The sequence below is a fragment of the Leptonotus elevatus genome, chromosome 21 (genome assembly GCF_054856555.1).
Source record: "Leptonotus elevatus isolate MCC_2025b chromosome 21, RoL_Lele_1.0, whole genome shotgun sequence".
NCBI lineage: Eukaryota > Metazoa > Chordata > Actinopteri > Syngnathiformes > Syngnathidae > Leptonotus > Leptonotus elevatus.
In genome coordinates, this window is record NC_141259.1 from 11152878 (window position 1) to 11167649 (window position 14772).

General features: G+C 40.9%; 1 protein-coding gene and 1 long non-coding RNA gene across 2 annotated transcripts in view; both read right to left on the bottom strand.

The window, feature by feature from the left end:
- Positions 1–112: 112 nt before the first annotated feature.
- u2surp (U2 snRNP-associated SURP domain containing) lies at positions 113–12278 on the bottom strand. The gene is made up of 25 exons (XM_086066131.1): positions 12202–12278; positions 11494–11592; positions 11097–11211; positions 10816–10940; positions 10668–10738; positions 10421–10509; positions 10173–10255; positions 9283–9448; positions 9000–9211; positions 8683–8726; positions 5670–5774; positions 5525–5591; positions 4028–4191; positions 3790–3952; positions 3630–3709; positions 2992–3079; positions 2763–2900; positions 2453–2657; positions 2288–2368; positions 2151–2202; positions 1923–2070; positions 1349–1459; positions 952–1073; positions 688–879; positions 113–529 (listed from the first exon to the last, which is right to left on the bottom strand). Exons 1-25 carry the CDS (start codon positions 12244–12246, stop codon positions 388–390), a joined length of 2907 nt encoding a protein of 968 aa, XP_085922257.1. The 5' UTR covers positions 12247–12278; the 3' UTR covers positions 113–387.
- Positions 12279–13923: 1645 nt separating this feature from the next.
- The window catches only part of LOC147155850 (uncharacterized), a 31251-nt gene continuing 30402 nt past the window's right edge, over positions 13924–14772 (bottom strand). The window contains exon 3 of the long non-coding RNA XR_015091935.1: positions 13924–14225. This is a non-coding gene — a long non-coding RNA (uncharacterized LOC147155850). The remainder of the gene's footprint in view (positions 14226–14772) is intronic.

A 14772-nucleotide genomic window follows, 5' to 3' on the forward strand; every position in this document is an offset into this window, starting at 1 on the left:
CACTGAACGCCACAAGATGGCACCAAAAGCACACTTTAAAGCAATTCCTTTACCTGCGTACCACAATAAAAATACTCATCTTGACTTTTGAAGGACTGCTCTGACACGTAAGCAGATTGGAAATGAAATTTTTATTAGGAATTATTTTCAATGAGGACTACAAAAACAGAAAATGACAGCATGAATTCATGGTGGACTATTGTCATTACACTATCAATTCCACTGAGGTGTTTTGGTGGGGGGGGACGCACACACACAAGAACATTTTTGTACAATATAAAACAGTAAGGAGACCCCCGCCTGCCCATAAACGCTTCATTGTCATAACGGCCCCGTTAAACTACAAATGTGACGCAGTGGCGGTGCTTTTAAAGGTAGTCGTCGGCGTCAGTGTTTACTCTTCTTGGACTTCTTGTGAGATCGGCTGTGCGGGGACCTGGACTTGGAGCGGGACTTCTTGGTCGACTTCTTGGGGGTCCGGGAACGCGACCGCCGCGACCGTTTGGGTGTGTGAGGTGACGACGGAGACCTGGTAGGACAAAGAAGAATGAAACGTGTGCCAGTATTTAGAACTGCGTATAAAAATAACCTGGCCCATTTTTCCGTTTAGTCCACCATTTTGATTTTTTTTTTTGGTGCTACTTTGTCACATAAATAAACACACAAGGCGTCCATTTTGTGTGGTACCTCTTTGAGGACTTCTTGACAGATGAGCGCGGGGAGTCCTTGTGAGATGAGCGCGAAGACGAGTCTTTCAAGTACGAGCGCTCGGACCTCTCCGAGCGGGGGGACGGCGAGCGGCCCCGTCTGCTGCCGCCACGCGTGGGGCTGGGAGAGTTGCTGTGTCGCCGCTTCCTATCGACGGCCGGGGACGAGTACCTGTCGAGGCGGGAAGTGAGCGCGGCCTCAGCGATCGCTTTAAGAAGGACAACGAGCGCACGTTTGACTCACTTGTCTTTCCTGGTTGGCGTATCTTCCTTTTCCTTCTTCAAGTCTTTCAACCTCGAGTCTGCTTTCTCTTTGTCCTTCTTCTCCCGCTCTTTCTCCCGCTCCTGTTTCTCCTTTTCCTTCTCCTGCAGCAGCACAGTGAACATTGGAGGTGTTTTTACTTCCACATTTCTCAACCATATAAATAATTCTATTGGCAATGTTTGGAATTTTTTTATTCTATATTCACCATAAAAATGTCCAAACATTTGACATATTTACTTGCTCCTTCTACAATTATTTTCTCAACCAATTCGAACCATCGTAACATTCCAACTGAAATTCCGTCTAGAAATCCACATTTTTCTAAGATTCCTAATTTTTCCCAGACGAAAATGCCCAAATTCTGAATCCTTCCTACCTTCTGCAGTAGTTTGTCCCTGTAATGTTCCACCTGCTCCTGAAAACTCTGACCGGGTTTCTTCGACCTCTTCCCTGATTCCAGCTCATCTTGAAACTTCATGACCTTCACCTGGAAGCGAATTTTGACAAACAGTTGATTGTTACCACAGTCCAAGGGCAGATATTGTGGAAAATGTGCTTTTTAATGGCGTGTATAGCGTTTCTCTTGCCATTTGTGGCAAACCCTGTCGCAAATAGCAAAACTGCGAATAATGGCTGCCACAAGATGGTGGCGTATGGAGGACCAAAACTGCCAAAATTACAAATAAATCAAAGTGAAAATAAAAACAGATATAAAAAAATAAAAACAACAATAAAACCATAAATAAAAACAATAAAAAAGTAAAAAACAAAAACAAAAAAAACAAAAATAAATGTGGCAATAAATACAAAAATTAAATATATAAATAGAATTAAAATATCAAATAAAAATGCGCCGCTCTCACGTTTATTTGAAAAAAATAAAAAATAAAAATCATACAAAACGGGTCAATCTTTTGCGACCTGTGATCTCATTGCATTTCACCTCTCACCTCTATCTCCCGTAGCTTCGATCGCTTCTCCTCGTTCATTTCGGACAGTTTGGCCTTCACGTCCGCGTCGTCCCTGCCGGGGTTGGAGTAGCTCGGCGTGGCCGTCGCCGAGCGGGGACTCCTCTCGTCCTCGCTGTTCTCCGCATACCTTCAAGTCAGCGCACGTCCGTTTAAACGGAATACAGGCGAGTGCTGTCCAGCGTCTAAAATAATAACCCCTCCTCGTACCTTTTCGGTTCTTCGGGCTGCTCAAATGCTTCCCATTTTGAGGTGGTCACAGCTGAAGGCCAAACAAAAGACGATGTGCACTTAAGACACATCAACTTGTGACTGCATTTAAAAATGACAAGTTTAACGCAGCTCACCTTGAGATGCCAGTTCTGACTCGTCAACAGCTTCCCATTTTGAGGGCGCCACCTTGAAAGTTGCCTCCTTGGATTGGTCAACTTGAAAAGAGAGAGACAGATATTTATTATGTTACTGTAATAAGTGAAATCTGATGTGAAATCAAATAAAAATCAAAGTCTCACAAGGTATTCCGTCGATGTCCTCCTCCATAGGCTTGATGGGAACGCCGTCCAGGTCGTCCAGAGGGGCTCCGTCGATGGTGGCGCCGTCGATCGTGGCTCCGTCGATGGGCCCGGCGTCGATGGGCAGTCCGTCCACGTCTTCGATGGGCGAGCCGTCCACGTAGCCGCCGATTGGCGCGCCGTCGATGTCCTCCGTGGGCTCGGGCTGCGGAAATCATGATCCGGTGTTAGTTAGGTTGGCAATCATCAATTCAGACCAGACGAGTTGCAAGCCGCAATCGTCGTAATCAACCACGTCAACTTCATTGACCTCAACAGGAACTCCGACAGGCTCCTTTTCCACCGTCAGATTGACAAGACCCAAGAATATGTTCTGCAACTTGATGAGGAAGGGGTCAGGATACACGGCCCAGTCCTCCCACGCGCGGAAGCATGACATCACTCGTTGCTGTAACCACGGAGACAAGATGGCTGAATGGCAGAAAAGCACACAATCCAACTCGATGGGATCGTTTTATTCACATTTCCCCTGCGCGTACCTTGAAGTTTTCACTCTGGAGGTGACCTTGGATGGTTTTGTACGTGGCGTTGAGATCTGCAAAAATCTGGCTGAGCTTCACTTCAAAACTGTGAGGAGGCAAGGACAAAAAGGAGAGATTTTAAACACAAAGTGCGCACTAAAAAGTACGCCGCCCCTGAGGTGACATGGTAGGAGGGAAAAAATACTTTCGTGTTCCCACGCAATAATTGCGAGATAACACAAAAGTTTATTCTGCGAGAGGAAGCAACTTTTTATTTTCTTTCAAAAAGGTTAATGTACTTTTGGGTCATCTTCTGCGTGACCAAAAGCGACCAGGATGGAGCGTGTACAGCGTCGCTTTTGGTCACGCGGAAGATGACCCGGACAAAACGCTTTGATCATTCACATCATCCTTGAAAACGTTCTATTTCCTAAGATCCGCCATGTTTTCATGTCATTTAACACCCCTGAGCCCATTTAAAAGAGATGCAATGCTGCCATCTGCTGGCCATAGTTAATGCTTGTTTTTGGATTTTCACAACCTCATGAACAAAGCAGCGTTGCACAAGACGTTGCACTGCCAATTGAGGAAAAAAAACAAAAAACATAGTTGACTTTAATGGCGGTAAAAGAGTTAAGCAAATCACACCAACTTACTATTTCCTGTAGTAGGAGGCGTTGGTTACTTTGGCAGAAGAGTTGTACAACACGTCCGACACCAGATATAACCGTGCAATCTGAAACGACGACAAACGGCATCGATTAGAGGACGATTCGGGGAAGTAGTCGTCTTATTTGAATACGTCTGTGTAATTGCCTTCTTGGGGAGAGGGGTCTTGAGGATGGAGAGCGACTCGGTGATGCATTCCACGATCTCTTCGGCGGCCTCGGCGTGAGTGAGGCAAAACAACATGGCCTCGGCGACGTCGCCCCTCCTGGGCGTCAACCCGCGGAGCATCTCCTCCAGCTTGTCTCGCTCGCTGCGAAAATGGCACGGGACATGGTTGTGCTGGAAATGAGCTCATTTGGAACACTCGTCGTATGTTGCGTCTTACTCTTCTTTCAAGCAGCCTTTCTTGAGCGAGTCCTCCTCTTCCTCCTCGTCATCGCCATCGTCGTACGGGCCGTGGAGGTAAGGGTTGAGAGGCGGCGGGCGCCACAGGGAGCCGTTCTTGAACATCTTGAAGTCATCCGTTCGCCATTTGACTGGGGCTTCGCCCTGGAAGCGTCGTCATGTAACGTGAAGGTCAAAATCAAACTGCCGACATCCTCTGGATGTTTGAATGTGACTATGTTCCAAAGTTTCTTTTCACTCATTCAAACGCAAAAACATATAAATATGTTTTTTTAATACTTGGTCCTTCTCTCCCAAAATGTTTTTTTTTATGCTAGAGCATACAGAAGAAGGCTTTGATACAGCTTCAGACATGAAGAGGTCGCTTAAAGTAATGGTAGTCATTACAAAAAATGGCCAGCAGGTGGCAGCAAAGTATAAGAGATCAGCAAGGGTCAAGCAAGATTATTTTAACGAAAAAATTAACAAAAATTCAAAAAACAACTTCGTTAACAAAATCAAATAAAAAACTGAAACTACATTTTATGTTTACAAAACGAACTACAACTAGAATTATAGCGAAAATGTCCTTCGCATTAATCATGAATTAACGCAGATTAATTGCACTATTAATTTTGACCATAGATTAGCCTTTAGCGTGACAGCGGACGGCTACATTTAAGGTAGCACATGTGTTTGAGCAATAAACATAATTTCATGCATTTAATGAATGTTTGCGTATTACATTTAGAATATTTGTTCACGTCAAAATATCGGGGTCATTCCCCCTCCCCTTTTTTTAAATTATGCAAGTAATTAACTGATTAGAAAAAAAGGAGTGTGTGCAGTGGATCAAAAAATGTTGAAGACGTCCTCATAACATTAAATGTCAAAAAAATTAACACATTACCGGTGCACTTCTAATTTGGTGTGTGTGTGTGTGTGTGTGTGTGGGGGGGGGGGGGGGGTTGTTAAAAAAAGCCTTTTTTACTAGGCGATTAATCGTAATTTATCAGAATGCTAAAATGTGATTAATCTGATTTTAAAAAAAATTTGACAGCTCTAGTATTTTTATTTCAATATTAACCGGAATAAAGACTGAAGTGATGTCATCTAGCAGCAGCCAATAGAAAAGCACCTTCAGATGATGTCACTCCTAGGTGACAAATTTGCCTGCTTGACTTTTGGCTCAGCTCGCCGGCTTTTTCATTTAACTCAACCAAAATGCAACGCTAGGTAAGAAATGTGTTATTTTTTCATTTTACTATGGTGTTTATTAAATATTGCACACAAGTAAGACACATAAAAAAACTAATTCTGAAACAAAAAAACTAAAACTAAACTAAGGATAAAAAACAAACAAAAAAAAACTAAAACCAATATAAACTAACAGAGCCACCCTGAAAACTAGGGAGGGACGGGGGTTGCTTCAGTGCAAATGGCTGCGAGTGAATAAGTTGATAAAGCAAATGGAACAGAATGTACAAGGGTTACGAACCTGCAGTATGGTGTAGAGCTTCCACCTGTAGTAAACATGCGCTGGGCTCTGGTTCTCAAACAGAAACCTTCAAGAGAGCAGACAAATCCAAAATGTCAAAACACGAAAGGATGATGAGTTTGTATGAGGGGGCGGGCCGGCTGACCTGTACATGGGGTTGTTGATTTCCCGGTTCATGATCATGGCTTCAAACATTGGGCCTTCACGCACCACAAACTCGATCATTCGGTGGATGAGAGAGAGCAAATTCCTACAAGAAAGACACAGTTAAAGCAAACGGATTCAGACCGGCTGGGAAGTCTAAACAGCTACACTAATCACTTCTATTTATGCTCAGCAGGTTGGAACGCTTTGAACGGCTGCCTCTCAAATGACAATTCAGTACTAATAACATTTGTTGATCTGATTGAGTACTGCCAAGGGGAAGAGAGCAACAGAATAGTTCAACGTTGATAGTCAACAGGCCCCTTTGTTATCCATTTTTAAATTTGCATTAAAAAATAAACTGATATTATCTCTCTCCTTAAAGGTCTGGGGGGAAAGAAGAAAAAAAAAATCATTCGCTGTCCTCTTCTCCTGAGATGACTAATAGGTTTTTCATTTTTATTTGAGAGAGCTACTTCATGTGCAGTTAAACCAACCCGTTTGTATTATTTCACAGAAAATGTTCAATGTTCTCCAATAAAATAGGATTGGAAAACTGCAGGTGTATGCTGCTTGTTATGAAAAACAAAATTAGGATCAGCAAAAATCGGGATTGCCACATCAACCTTTTTAAAAGATCGGCGATCGGTCAGAAAAGTTTTTATACCTAACAGCGCGACAATTTAGCCCTTATTTTAGTGTCATTTGTTTTGTACTGTTTTAATGTTTTGAAATTATGTTATATTCAATTGTCTAATGTTCCCTTTGTGTTGTGGTAGTGTATCGATTTTAGTAACATTTTCTAAACCCATCCATTTTTTAAAATTCTATTCTAGATAAGTATATATTATTCAAAACTGCATTATTTATTGTTAAATATTTTGGAATCTAATTGCCTCAATGAAGAAATAGAGCGACCTCATCCTAATAAACTGCATCTTAACAGAGAGGCAACGTTCAAAATGCATCATGTGACCAAGCATAAATTCCAAACAAAATGACTAAATATCAAGTGAGATTTGTGTGCAACTTAGTGATGTCTATATTGATTTGAATGATTTGAATAAACTACTCAGACTCTTCCAAAGACACTTGGGAAGGTGACACACCGACAGGACACCGCTTTCGGCAAAAGTTTGTCCACACGTGGCCTCGCGGCGTGTCACACTGCTCCTCTGACTGGTGTTGATGTAGTGTGTGAGGGAATGCCGAGTGGATCACTGGCGGTCATTTTTTTGGGGCGTTAGTGGCCAAATTGGACTGATAGGAGTCATGTCATGAAGTCAACACAGATCACAATTACTTGGTGTTGGAGCCGATCGTACCAATGGCGGGGTACAATCCCGAATACTTTCCAAATCCATCCCATGACGCCTTTTTCGGGTCCCGCGCTGCCGCAGACAGTTCAACGTGTGCTGCTCACCAAGGCCATTGTCAAAGGTCATGGCTAGTCTAAGTCATAGTGGCTTTGTTTGGATTTGGCAGTGGGGCCGGATTGACTTGAGGGTCCCAATGGCGTGACAGAGGCCAGAAGGGAGGCCGGCAAACGTGAGCAATGGTCAGATGGCGGCGGTGAACGGCTACGATTTCAGGTGGACCGTGTTAAAAAATGAGCGGCAAATGAATGTGTCGGAAGAATACAGTGGAACCTTCAAAGTTGGACGCAATCTGTTCAGTATTGACAAACTCTGTTGTTTTCAGTTGATCGGAATCAGGAGAAAAAGATCAGGTTTGAAAAATATATATTCTCTTGTACAGATTTTTAAGGGAAAAATATGTCAACACTAATTTGGGATTTATTTTGTTAATGGAGTGGTATCATTTGACACAGTGCCCCCCTAGTGGTCAGACTGTGAAAACACACAAATGAAATACCTTATGTTCCAGGCTACATTCAAAGAACATGCAAATGAAGGTCAAAATGCTCAAATAAATTTGAATGATTCAAGAAAAGTTTGCGTTTTTTAACAATATGAGTATTTTGTCAAGATTGCAAGAACCATTTTGCTGCATCTCTGAGGACTGATTGTAATTATTTTAGCTGCAGCTATCAAGTATTTTAGTATTTGAATACTCGACTGAAAATTCTATCAAGTACTCGAGTATTTGGATGAAATATATTTTTGCTTGGATGAAGAGTAATTTAAAGTGCATACCAAAAAATAAGACATTTTTACTAAAAAATTAAAAACCAATTGGTCTCTCTTGTTTTTTTAAATTGTACACTTACATTATATGCCAGGGTCGTGGTTGTGCGCTTATGAATTTGGAGCAGTTGACCAGCAAAATAATGCAAATAGGGCATTTTTAAGGCATTCTATTCCTTTGCGTAGAAGTTCAAAAAATATATATTTTTTATGTTTACAATTTCTTGCAGCCAGTCGGGGATTGTAAACGAGCCGTTTTGTTTCACGTGCGTTGCTTAGAGCCTTAATTAAACGAGTACTCGAGGCAGGAAAAAGCCAGAGGATTTTTCGTACTCAAGGTACTCGAGTACTGTACTCGTTTCAGCCCTTGATTATTTGTGCTGATATTTGTTCTTAAGTAAGTAATATCGTGTACCCTACACACAAGTGCTTAAAATAGGTATGGCTGTCTAAAAACACTTTATAAAATTTTAATAGCAGGCCAATAGACTCTAGAATTTATGTCAGACAGAGAAAAGTGTTGTTTTTTTATGGCTTACCTTTTCATTCTAGTCATGATCAATTACGCTTATTTTGGTAATTGTTATATTTTTACCAAATTCTGGTCAAAATCCAAATTTGAAACATTCCACTTTGGTGGTTCCAAGTACTGTATTGGTGAGTTTGAATGATAATAAATACCACGCGTGTGTGTGCGTGCGTGTGTTTGAAGAGTTGATGACCTCAACCATTGCTCTCACACACCGACCAGCCCCCTGTAGCATGCAGTGATCAAATTCTCCAGCTTCATTATTATGGGATGTCATTTGTTTTGGTTTCTGACTTTGTATACCAATTTAGGGGGAGAAAAGGAAAAAAAGCATGTACCTTTCTGTTGGGATAACCACTTTGACTATGGCTTGCGACAGAGTCTGTATATGAAGTCACATCAGATAATAAACATACAACGTGAGTATTGTTAACAAGGCAACATGTGAAATATAAAAAAATGCATTTGAATAGTGACACTAGCCTAATTAAATCAAAAACATTCAGTGTAAACTAATGCAATTAAGCAACAATGATCGCTAACAGAAGCTACCTTTCACTCATGATAAAGTCTAACTAAAACCAAAACACTGATCAAATAAACCCATGAGAAGAAAAAAAAAAAACACACACAAAAAGCTGTCATTGTGAGTTACCTTCTCAAAGTCGTCCTTGTTTTTGGGTGGAGGGACCAGGGGTGCATTGGGGTTCTTTAGCCTCTCGCGGGGCTGCGCGTTGAAGGGGAGGCCCGAGGGAGGCGGCGGGAGGGTGTGCTCCATCATGGACGGAGGGATGTAGATGGGGTGGGGTGGGATGGGCACGCCTTTGCCCCAGCCCAGTTTCATCTCAAAGTTCATGATTGGCTTTCCTGTATTCCACAAAAAAAAAAAGAAGCAAATGAGTACACCCCAAGCACATTTCTGAACGATGACAACATACCGTTGAGGTTTTTGAGGGCCCGCTCGGCATCCCTCCTGTTCATGAAGGCCACAAAGCCGCAGTTCCTCTCCCGTGCCCTCTCCTCGTCCGTCCTGGGCCACATGATCTTGACGCTGGCCAGCGGTCCGTAGCGGCCAAATTCTTGACATAGCATCTCCTCGTTCATCTAACACAAAGCGGGACATCGCGTGTGACGCATCTTCACATTTTTAGCGTAGTTTCTTACAAATATTCATGCTCCCATTCAAACTTATACACCAGGAGTCTGCAACCTATGGCTTTGGAGCCACGAGTTGCTCTTAAGTCCCTCTCCTGCAGCTCCCTGTGCATCTCAACAAAAAAAAAACTAGTAGAAATTTATATATTTTTAAGCATTTATTTTTAGTTTTTGGACAAAATGTTCCTTAAATAAATAATAGTAAAATATTTAAAAAATACCAGAGTCCAAATTTTAAGTTGTCTGAAAAGAGAGACGAAGTGTAGATGCAAAAGTTTTAAAAATGACCTCAAAATGTCCAAAAAGGGACCATAAAATGTCCATAATGGGGAAAAGCAGAAAATGACCATAAAATTCCATGAAAATGCCAAAAATGTCAGGGAATTTTAAAAGAACAGCCATATAGTAGTCTGTTTAAAAGAAACTGTTTAAAATGTAACTATAAAATATCAAAAAAGAAAAGAAGAAATTGCGAAAATTTATCATAAAATTGCCCCACACAAAAAAAAGCTGCGCTTCCCTTGCAGTCTTAGAGGAATGGCCACTGTTGTTTACAGCTATTTGGTACAGTGCAAAAAAACAACATGCCACATTATCTATTCACATGCAGCAGCCTGTTGTGGTTACATCTTCACAGGTGTACCTAATAATGCGCACGACTGTATGAATATACCTGTGGATTGATGTTTCCTAGATACAAGTTAGTGGTGGATGGGTCGCCGACGTCGTGCGAACCGGGCGCGCAGTCGTCCAAAACTGCAGACACATAAAAGGCAAGGCTTTTTTTCCCCCCAACTACACTCCGATGACAAAACATTGACGGGGAAAAACAGACAAATCAGCGAGGCACTGTCATTGTATTCAAAATCAAAACTACCATCCACCAAAGCAGAGACGGAGTGTAAATTTTGGGACACTTACATGAACGTCTTCCCTCCGTGCCGCCCAGTGGTTCAAAGCGACTAACTCGCCCCTTCATCTTGTGCCTTTCGTCCCGCTCCTCCTGGATTCTGAATGGAAATTGAAAAAAATAAATAAAATGCTGTCAATGTCAGAAATCAACACCACAGAAAGACAATCAGGCTGAATTTCAGCCCGTTTATCAGATATTGCAAAATGATTATCTTGATATATCCCGCTTAAGACGGACAGCAATGCCAGGACGTACTGTTTAAGCTCTTCTTTAAAAAGCTCCAGGTTGCTCTTCTTCTTTTCCTTTTCATTGCTCTTCTTGGCAGACTGCAAAACAGGAGAAATAAAAAGAGAAAACAAACAATAGCAAAAGACAGTGGTTTGTTTTTCTCAGTAATGCTCACGTGTCGTTTGTCTACGGGTAAAAACTGAGGTGGGGTTTCCAGCGGCAGGATGCTTTTGGTCTGGGTCTCAAAGCGTGACTTGGGCTTGTACAGTTTGCCTTTCTTCTCATCTGTTGCTGTCTCCTCTGGTTGGGGAAAAATATATATGAAATGACTAAATAATGGGGGGGGGGGGGGGTGCATGTCTCCTTTCAAACAAAATACTTGCATACACACGAACCTGATGGCCATTAAATGAAGCGGGGGTCTGTACATTCATGTAAAATCCAGGAATATCGTACCTTTTGTGGCGTTTGCGATCCCACCGCGAACAAAAGCTTTTATCTTCCCCTCGCCGCCGCCTTCGAACGCAGCCAGGAACTCCTCGTAGATTTCCGCCGCTGCACGCTCATCCTCCTGAATCAAATAAATAATTAATTGTATGATTCATTTTTTACCTTAAAATAGTGTATGTGCAAAATGAGCCACAGTGACCCATTTTTTTAAGTTTAAGAGTCATTTGCTATATATGTATTATGTAAAATTCCGCAACGGGCTAACACAAAATATATTTTCATTTGCAAGTCAGCAAATAATTCTAGAAAAAAAAAGTGCTTCTTAAGGAGGTATCAGCACACATGAGAAAGGTCAGAATGGTAGTATCCCTGAATATTTTTTTATTTTCATTTTTTTACTCACTTTCTTCTTGATCTCATCTTGCTCCTTCTTGCTGAGGGTTCTCTTGGCCACGGACAATTTGCCAATGCTGAAAGACTTCAGTTTGCTCTCCAGCAGCGCCTGTGGATGCAAACGTACAGCAACTTAAAGAACAGGATTGATTCACGTGGAATTGTCATATTCATATGCTTGATTTCTTGACAGCTGACATAAACCACTAGCTGTAGCGCTGCTTAACCTGCGATACAATATGGGGAAGTTTAACACATTGCATTGTCATGATAATTGCACAGGTCACTTTAATTTCGATTTGTTAGCGGTAATTAGCACAAATAGCGAGGGAGGGCCTTCACCGCTGCACTGCAAGGCCAAAATTTCTCTGAATTAAACCTAATCTACATTTAAAACACATTACTTTGCAAAAACACTAGCAAGACACATTTAATATTAACGCAGTGTAATGTGTATTTAAGTCAATATTTCTGCAGAGGGAAGGGATTGAAATTTCGGGACCGGGAATTGTTAGCGTTGCTAAGCTAACGCAGTAGCAAGTGTGGCCACACAACCGTAGGTTAGCAGACGGGAGGTTAGCATGTTAGCACAGTGGCGTACACGTCAGACGCGGCCTATAGTTAACATTTTGGCCACCGTTCGGCCCACATTAATCCGACCTATGTTCCAACGTCGCTAATGTGATGGAGTGGAACCAAACAGAAAACGCAAGTTCACCTTAGCGCTAGCCTTTTGAGAACCTCCTGGCGTTTGGTCCGCCATTTTTTCCGTATGGAACTCAAACACAATCGAACACCGACAAATCGCTCTCTCTATAAGGACAATATGAAAGCTAGGCTGTGTAATCGATCACCAATCGCGCAATGTTTCCTAACTAGAAAAAAACACACATAAATTGTATATTAAGAACAATTTATGAATAGAGTACGAAGTTGTAAAACCTGCATTAGTTCAAGTTTTTTTTAATTCGTTGAAGACTGAATTTATTTGAGATTCGAAAATCATAATAACAAAAATAAAACAAATAAACATAAATGACATATTTCATAATTCATGAAGTACATAATATTATTATTTGTATGTATGAATATAACATATATATTTACATTATATTTGTATTAAGATATAGTTATTAACAATGATATATTGTATAATTATATAACATAAAAAAGATTATACATTTGTATTAATAAATGATGAGTAATAATAATACAATCATAATTATTATGAATAAAACTGGCTTTCACTGGCTTTCTTAAAGGTTAGAAGATCAAATTCTGTCTGTAATGCTATCCTTTGTTTGCTTAAATCGGCTGTAGGTGACGAAGAGCATTGCCGAACCACCTCCCTTGTTGATTTGGTTAACTCATCTAATCTTTTGATTTGCGCTTTATTGGGACTGGCAGTATATTCAATCACCTGGCCCCTAATGTAAACCTTAAGAGTTTCCCAAAGTGTAAAAATGTTTGTACCCTGTAAATGATTGGTTTCCAGAAATAAATCTATTTGTGATTAGATGAATTGCAGTTTCTCATCCGACAATAAGTAAGTATTAAACCACCAATTACACTCAGGAGGCAATCTATTTTTAAGATAAAGTTCTATAATTACAGGTTCATGAGCTGAAATTACAATACTTTCGTAGCTACTTGACTTAATTAGTGGGCGTAATTTTGGCTCTAGTAAATAAAAGGCCAATCCTAGAATATGTCTGGTGGACTGCTGAGAAAAAAGAAAACGTTTTGTAAATGGGATTTTTAGTTCTCCATGGGTCGATAATTCCAGACGACTGACAAAAGGTATTTATGATAGAAGCAGATTTGGTGATGTTCTGGATCAATCGAATAAAGGCTCCAGAACCGTATTTATGTCGCCGCCGAGTACAAGGTAGGGTGTATCAAATTCTGGAATGCGACCAAACAACTCTTTAAAGAAATGAGTGTCATCCCAATTACCCTGTACAATAACAAACCATGACTTTATGTATAAAAGTATACAGAGGAGTAAAACAAGGGACACCAATTATTAAATAAAACAAAGGATTATAAAATAATTCAAAACTAAATAAGCATAAATGGGAAAAAAGAAAGTACTCTTATTCCAATAACACTGAACAAGAAAAAAAATAGTAATACATATACACGCACTCATCACTTATGAACATATATAGAGAGAACTGACATCAATACGTGTAAATCAGGAATTAAGAGACAGATGTAATTGAAATCTCCCTACCAACACTATCAACTTTCTGTCAAAACTTAATGAACTCTCAATATCCTGGCAATACGAACTATTGCCAAATCACGCCGACACCAGTCCTTTGGGAAACGATTCACCAACTTTCACCAACGTTCACATGGTCAGAGAACATCGGCTGAACACCATCCGGGGTTGTGATCCTCAGTGTTGCAGGAGACAAAAGTCCGTATTTCACTCCCTCGCACTGCCTCAGAATCTGCCTCGCCCGGCCGAACGCCGCTCTCTGCCGTGCCACTCTCTGCGTGAAGTCAAAAATTCGGATGACGTCCCCATCTTTAGAGACCAGTTTCTGCGAAGAAACTTTCCTCAAAATGGCTTCCTTTTCCTGAAAATAGTGGAACGTCACCACAAAGGCTCTGAGTGGCTTGTCTTTTCCAGGCTTGCCGGATTATGGATTGGTGCGGTGAGCCCGGTCGATCACAGGTGGGGTTGCCATTTGCGTTACATGCTGCAAAAGTTCCGCAACAAAGGTGCTTGTGCTTGTTCCATTAAAAAAAAAAAAAAGAGAGATACTCATTTTCAGCGGTAAAAAGTTATTCTGTCCAGAATATATTTTGATAACGTTATTTTTCAAGTACAATTTATACTTTTAAAAACACATTTTTCCACTTGCTGTTGACTGAAGATGAAATCACCTGTGCTGAGCATATTGGTAACGAGCAATCACTTGTTTTCTGGGTTTGGTCAGCTAATTAAGCCATGATTGGTCATGACCTGTTTCCTCAGCACAGGTGACGTCATCTTCAAGTCGACAGCATGTGGCAAAATTAGTTTTTAAAGGTATTAATTGTTCATGAAAAATAATGAAGTTATCACATTAAATATAGACCAAATATTATCTTCTTACTGTTGAAAATGGCTCAACGAGTCAAGTATCCCTTTAAGAAAAAGATGGTGGCCACTTGCAACGTTGCTATATTTAGTGTGATGTGAGTCACTTAATTGATCAATTAAAGAACAATTTGAACTGGCAAAAGTCCTCTCGTTCACCACAAAGCATTGGCAAACGATTGTCTTTAAAACAAA

Bases quoted from the DNA above. Each gene is read 5' to 3' on its own strand.
- u2surp (XM_086066131.1), bottom strand. From the start codon at position 12,246: ATGGCGGACCAAACGCCAGGAGGTTCTCAAAAGGCTAGCGCTAAG. The intron at 11,212-11,493 runs GTGAGTAAAAAA...TATTTGATTCAG, and splicing joins AAGATGAGATCAAGAAGAAA to GAGGATGAGCGTGCAGCGGC. The intron at 3,080-3,629 runs GTAAGTTGGTGT...GCCTCCTCACAG, and splicing joins GCCTCCTACTACAGGAAATA to TTTTGAAGTGAAGCTCAGCC.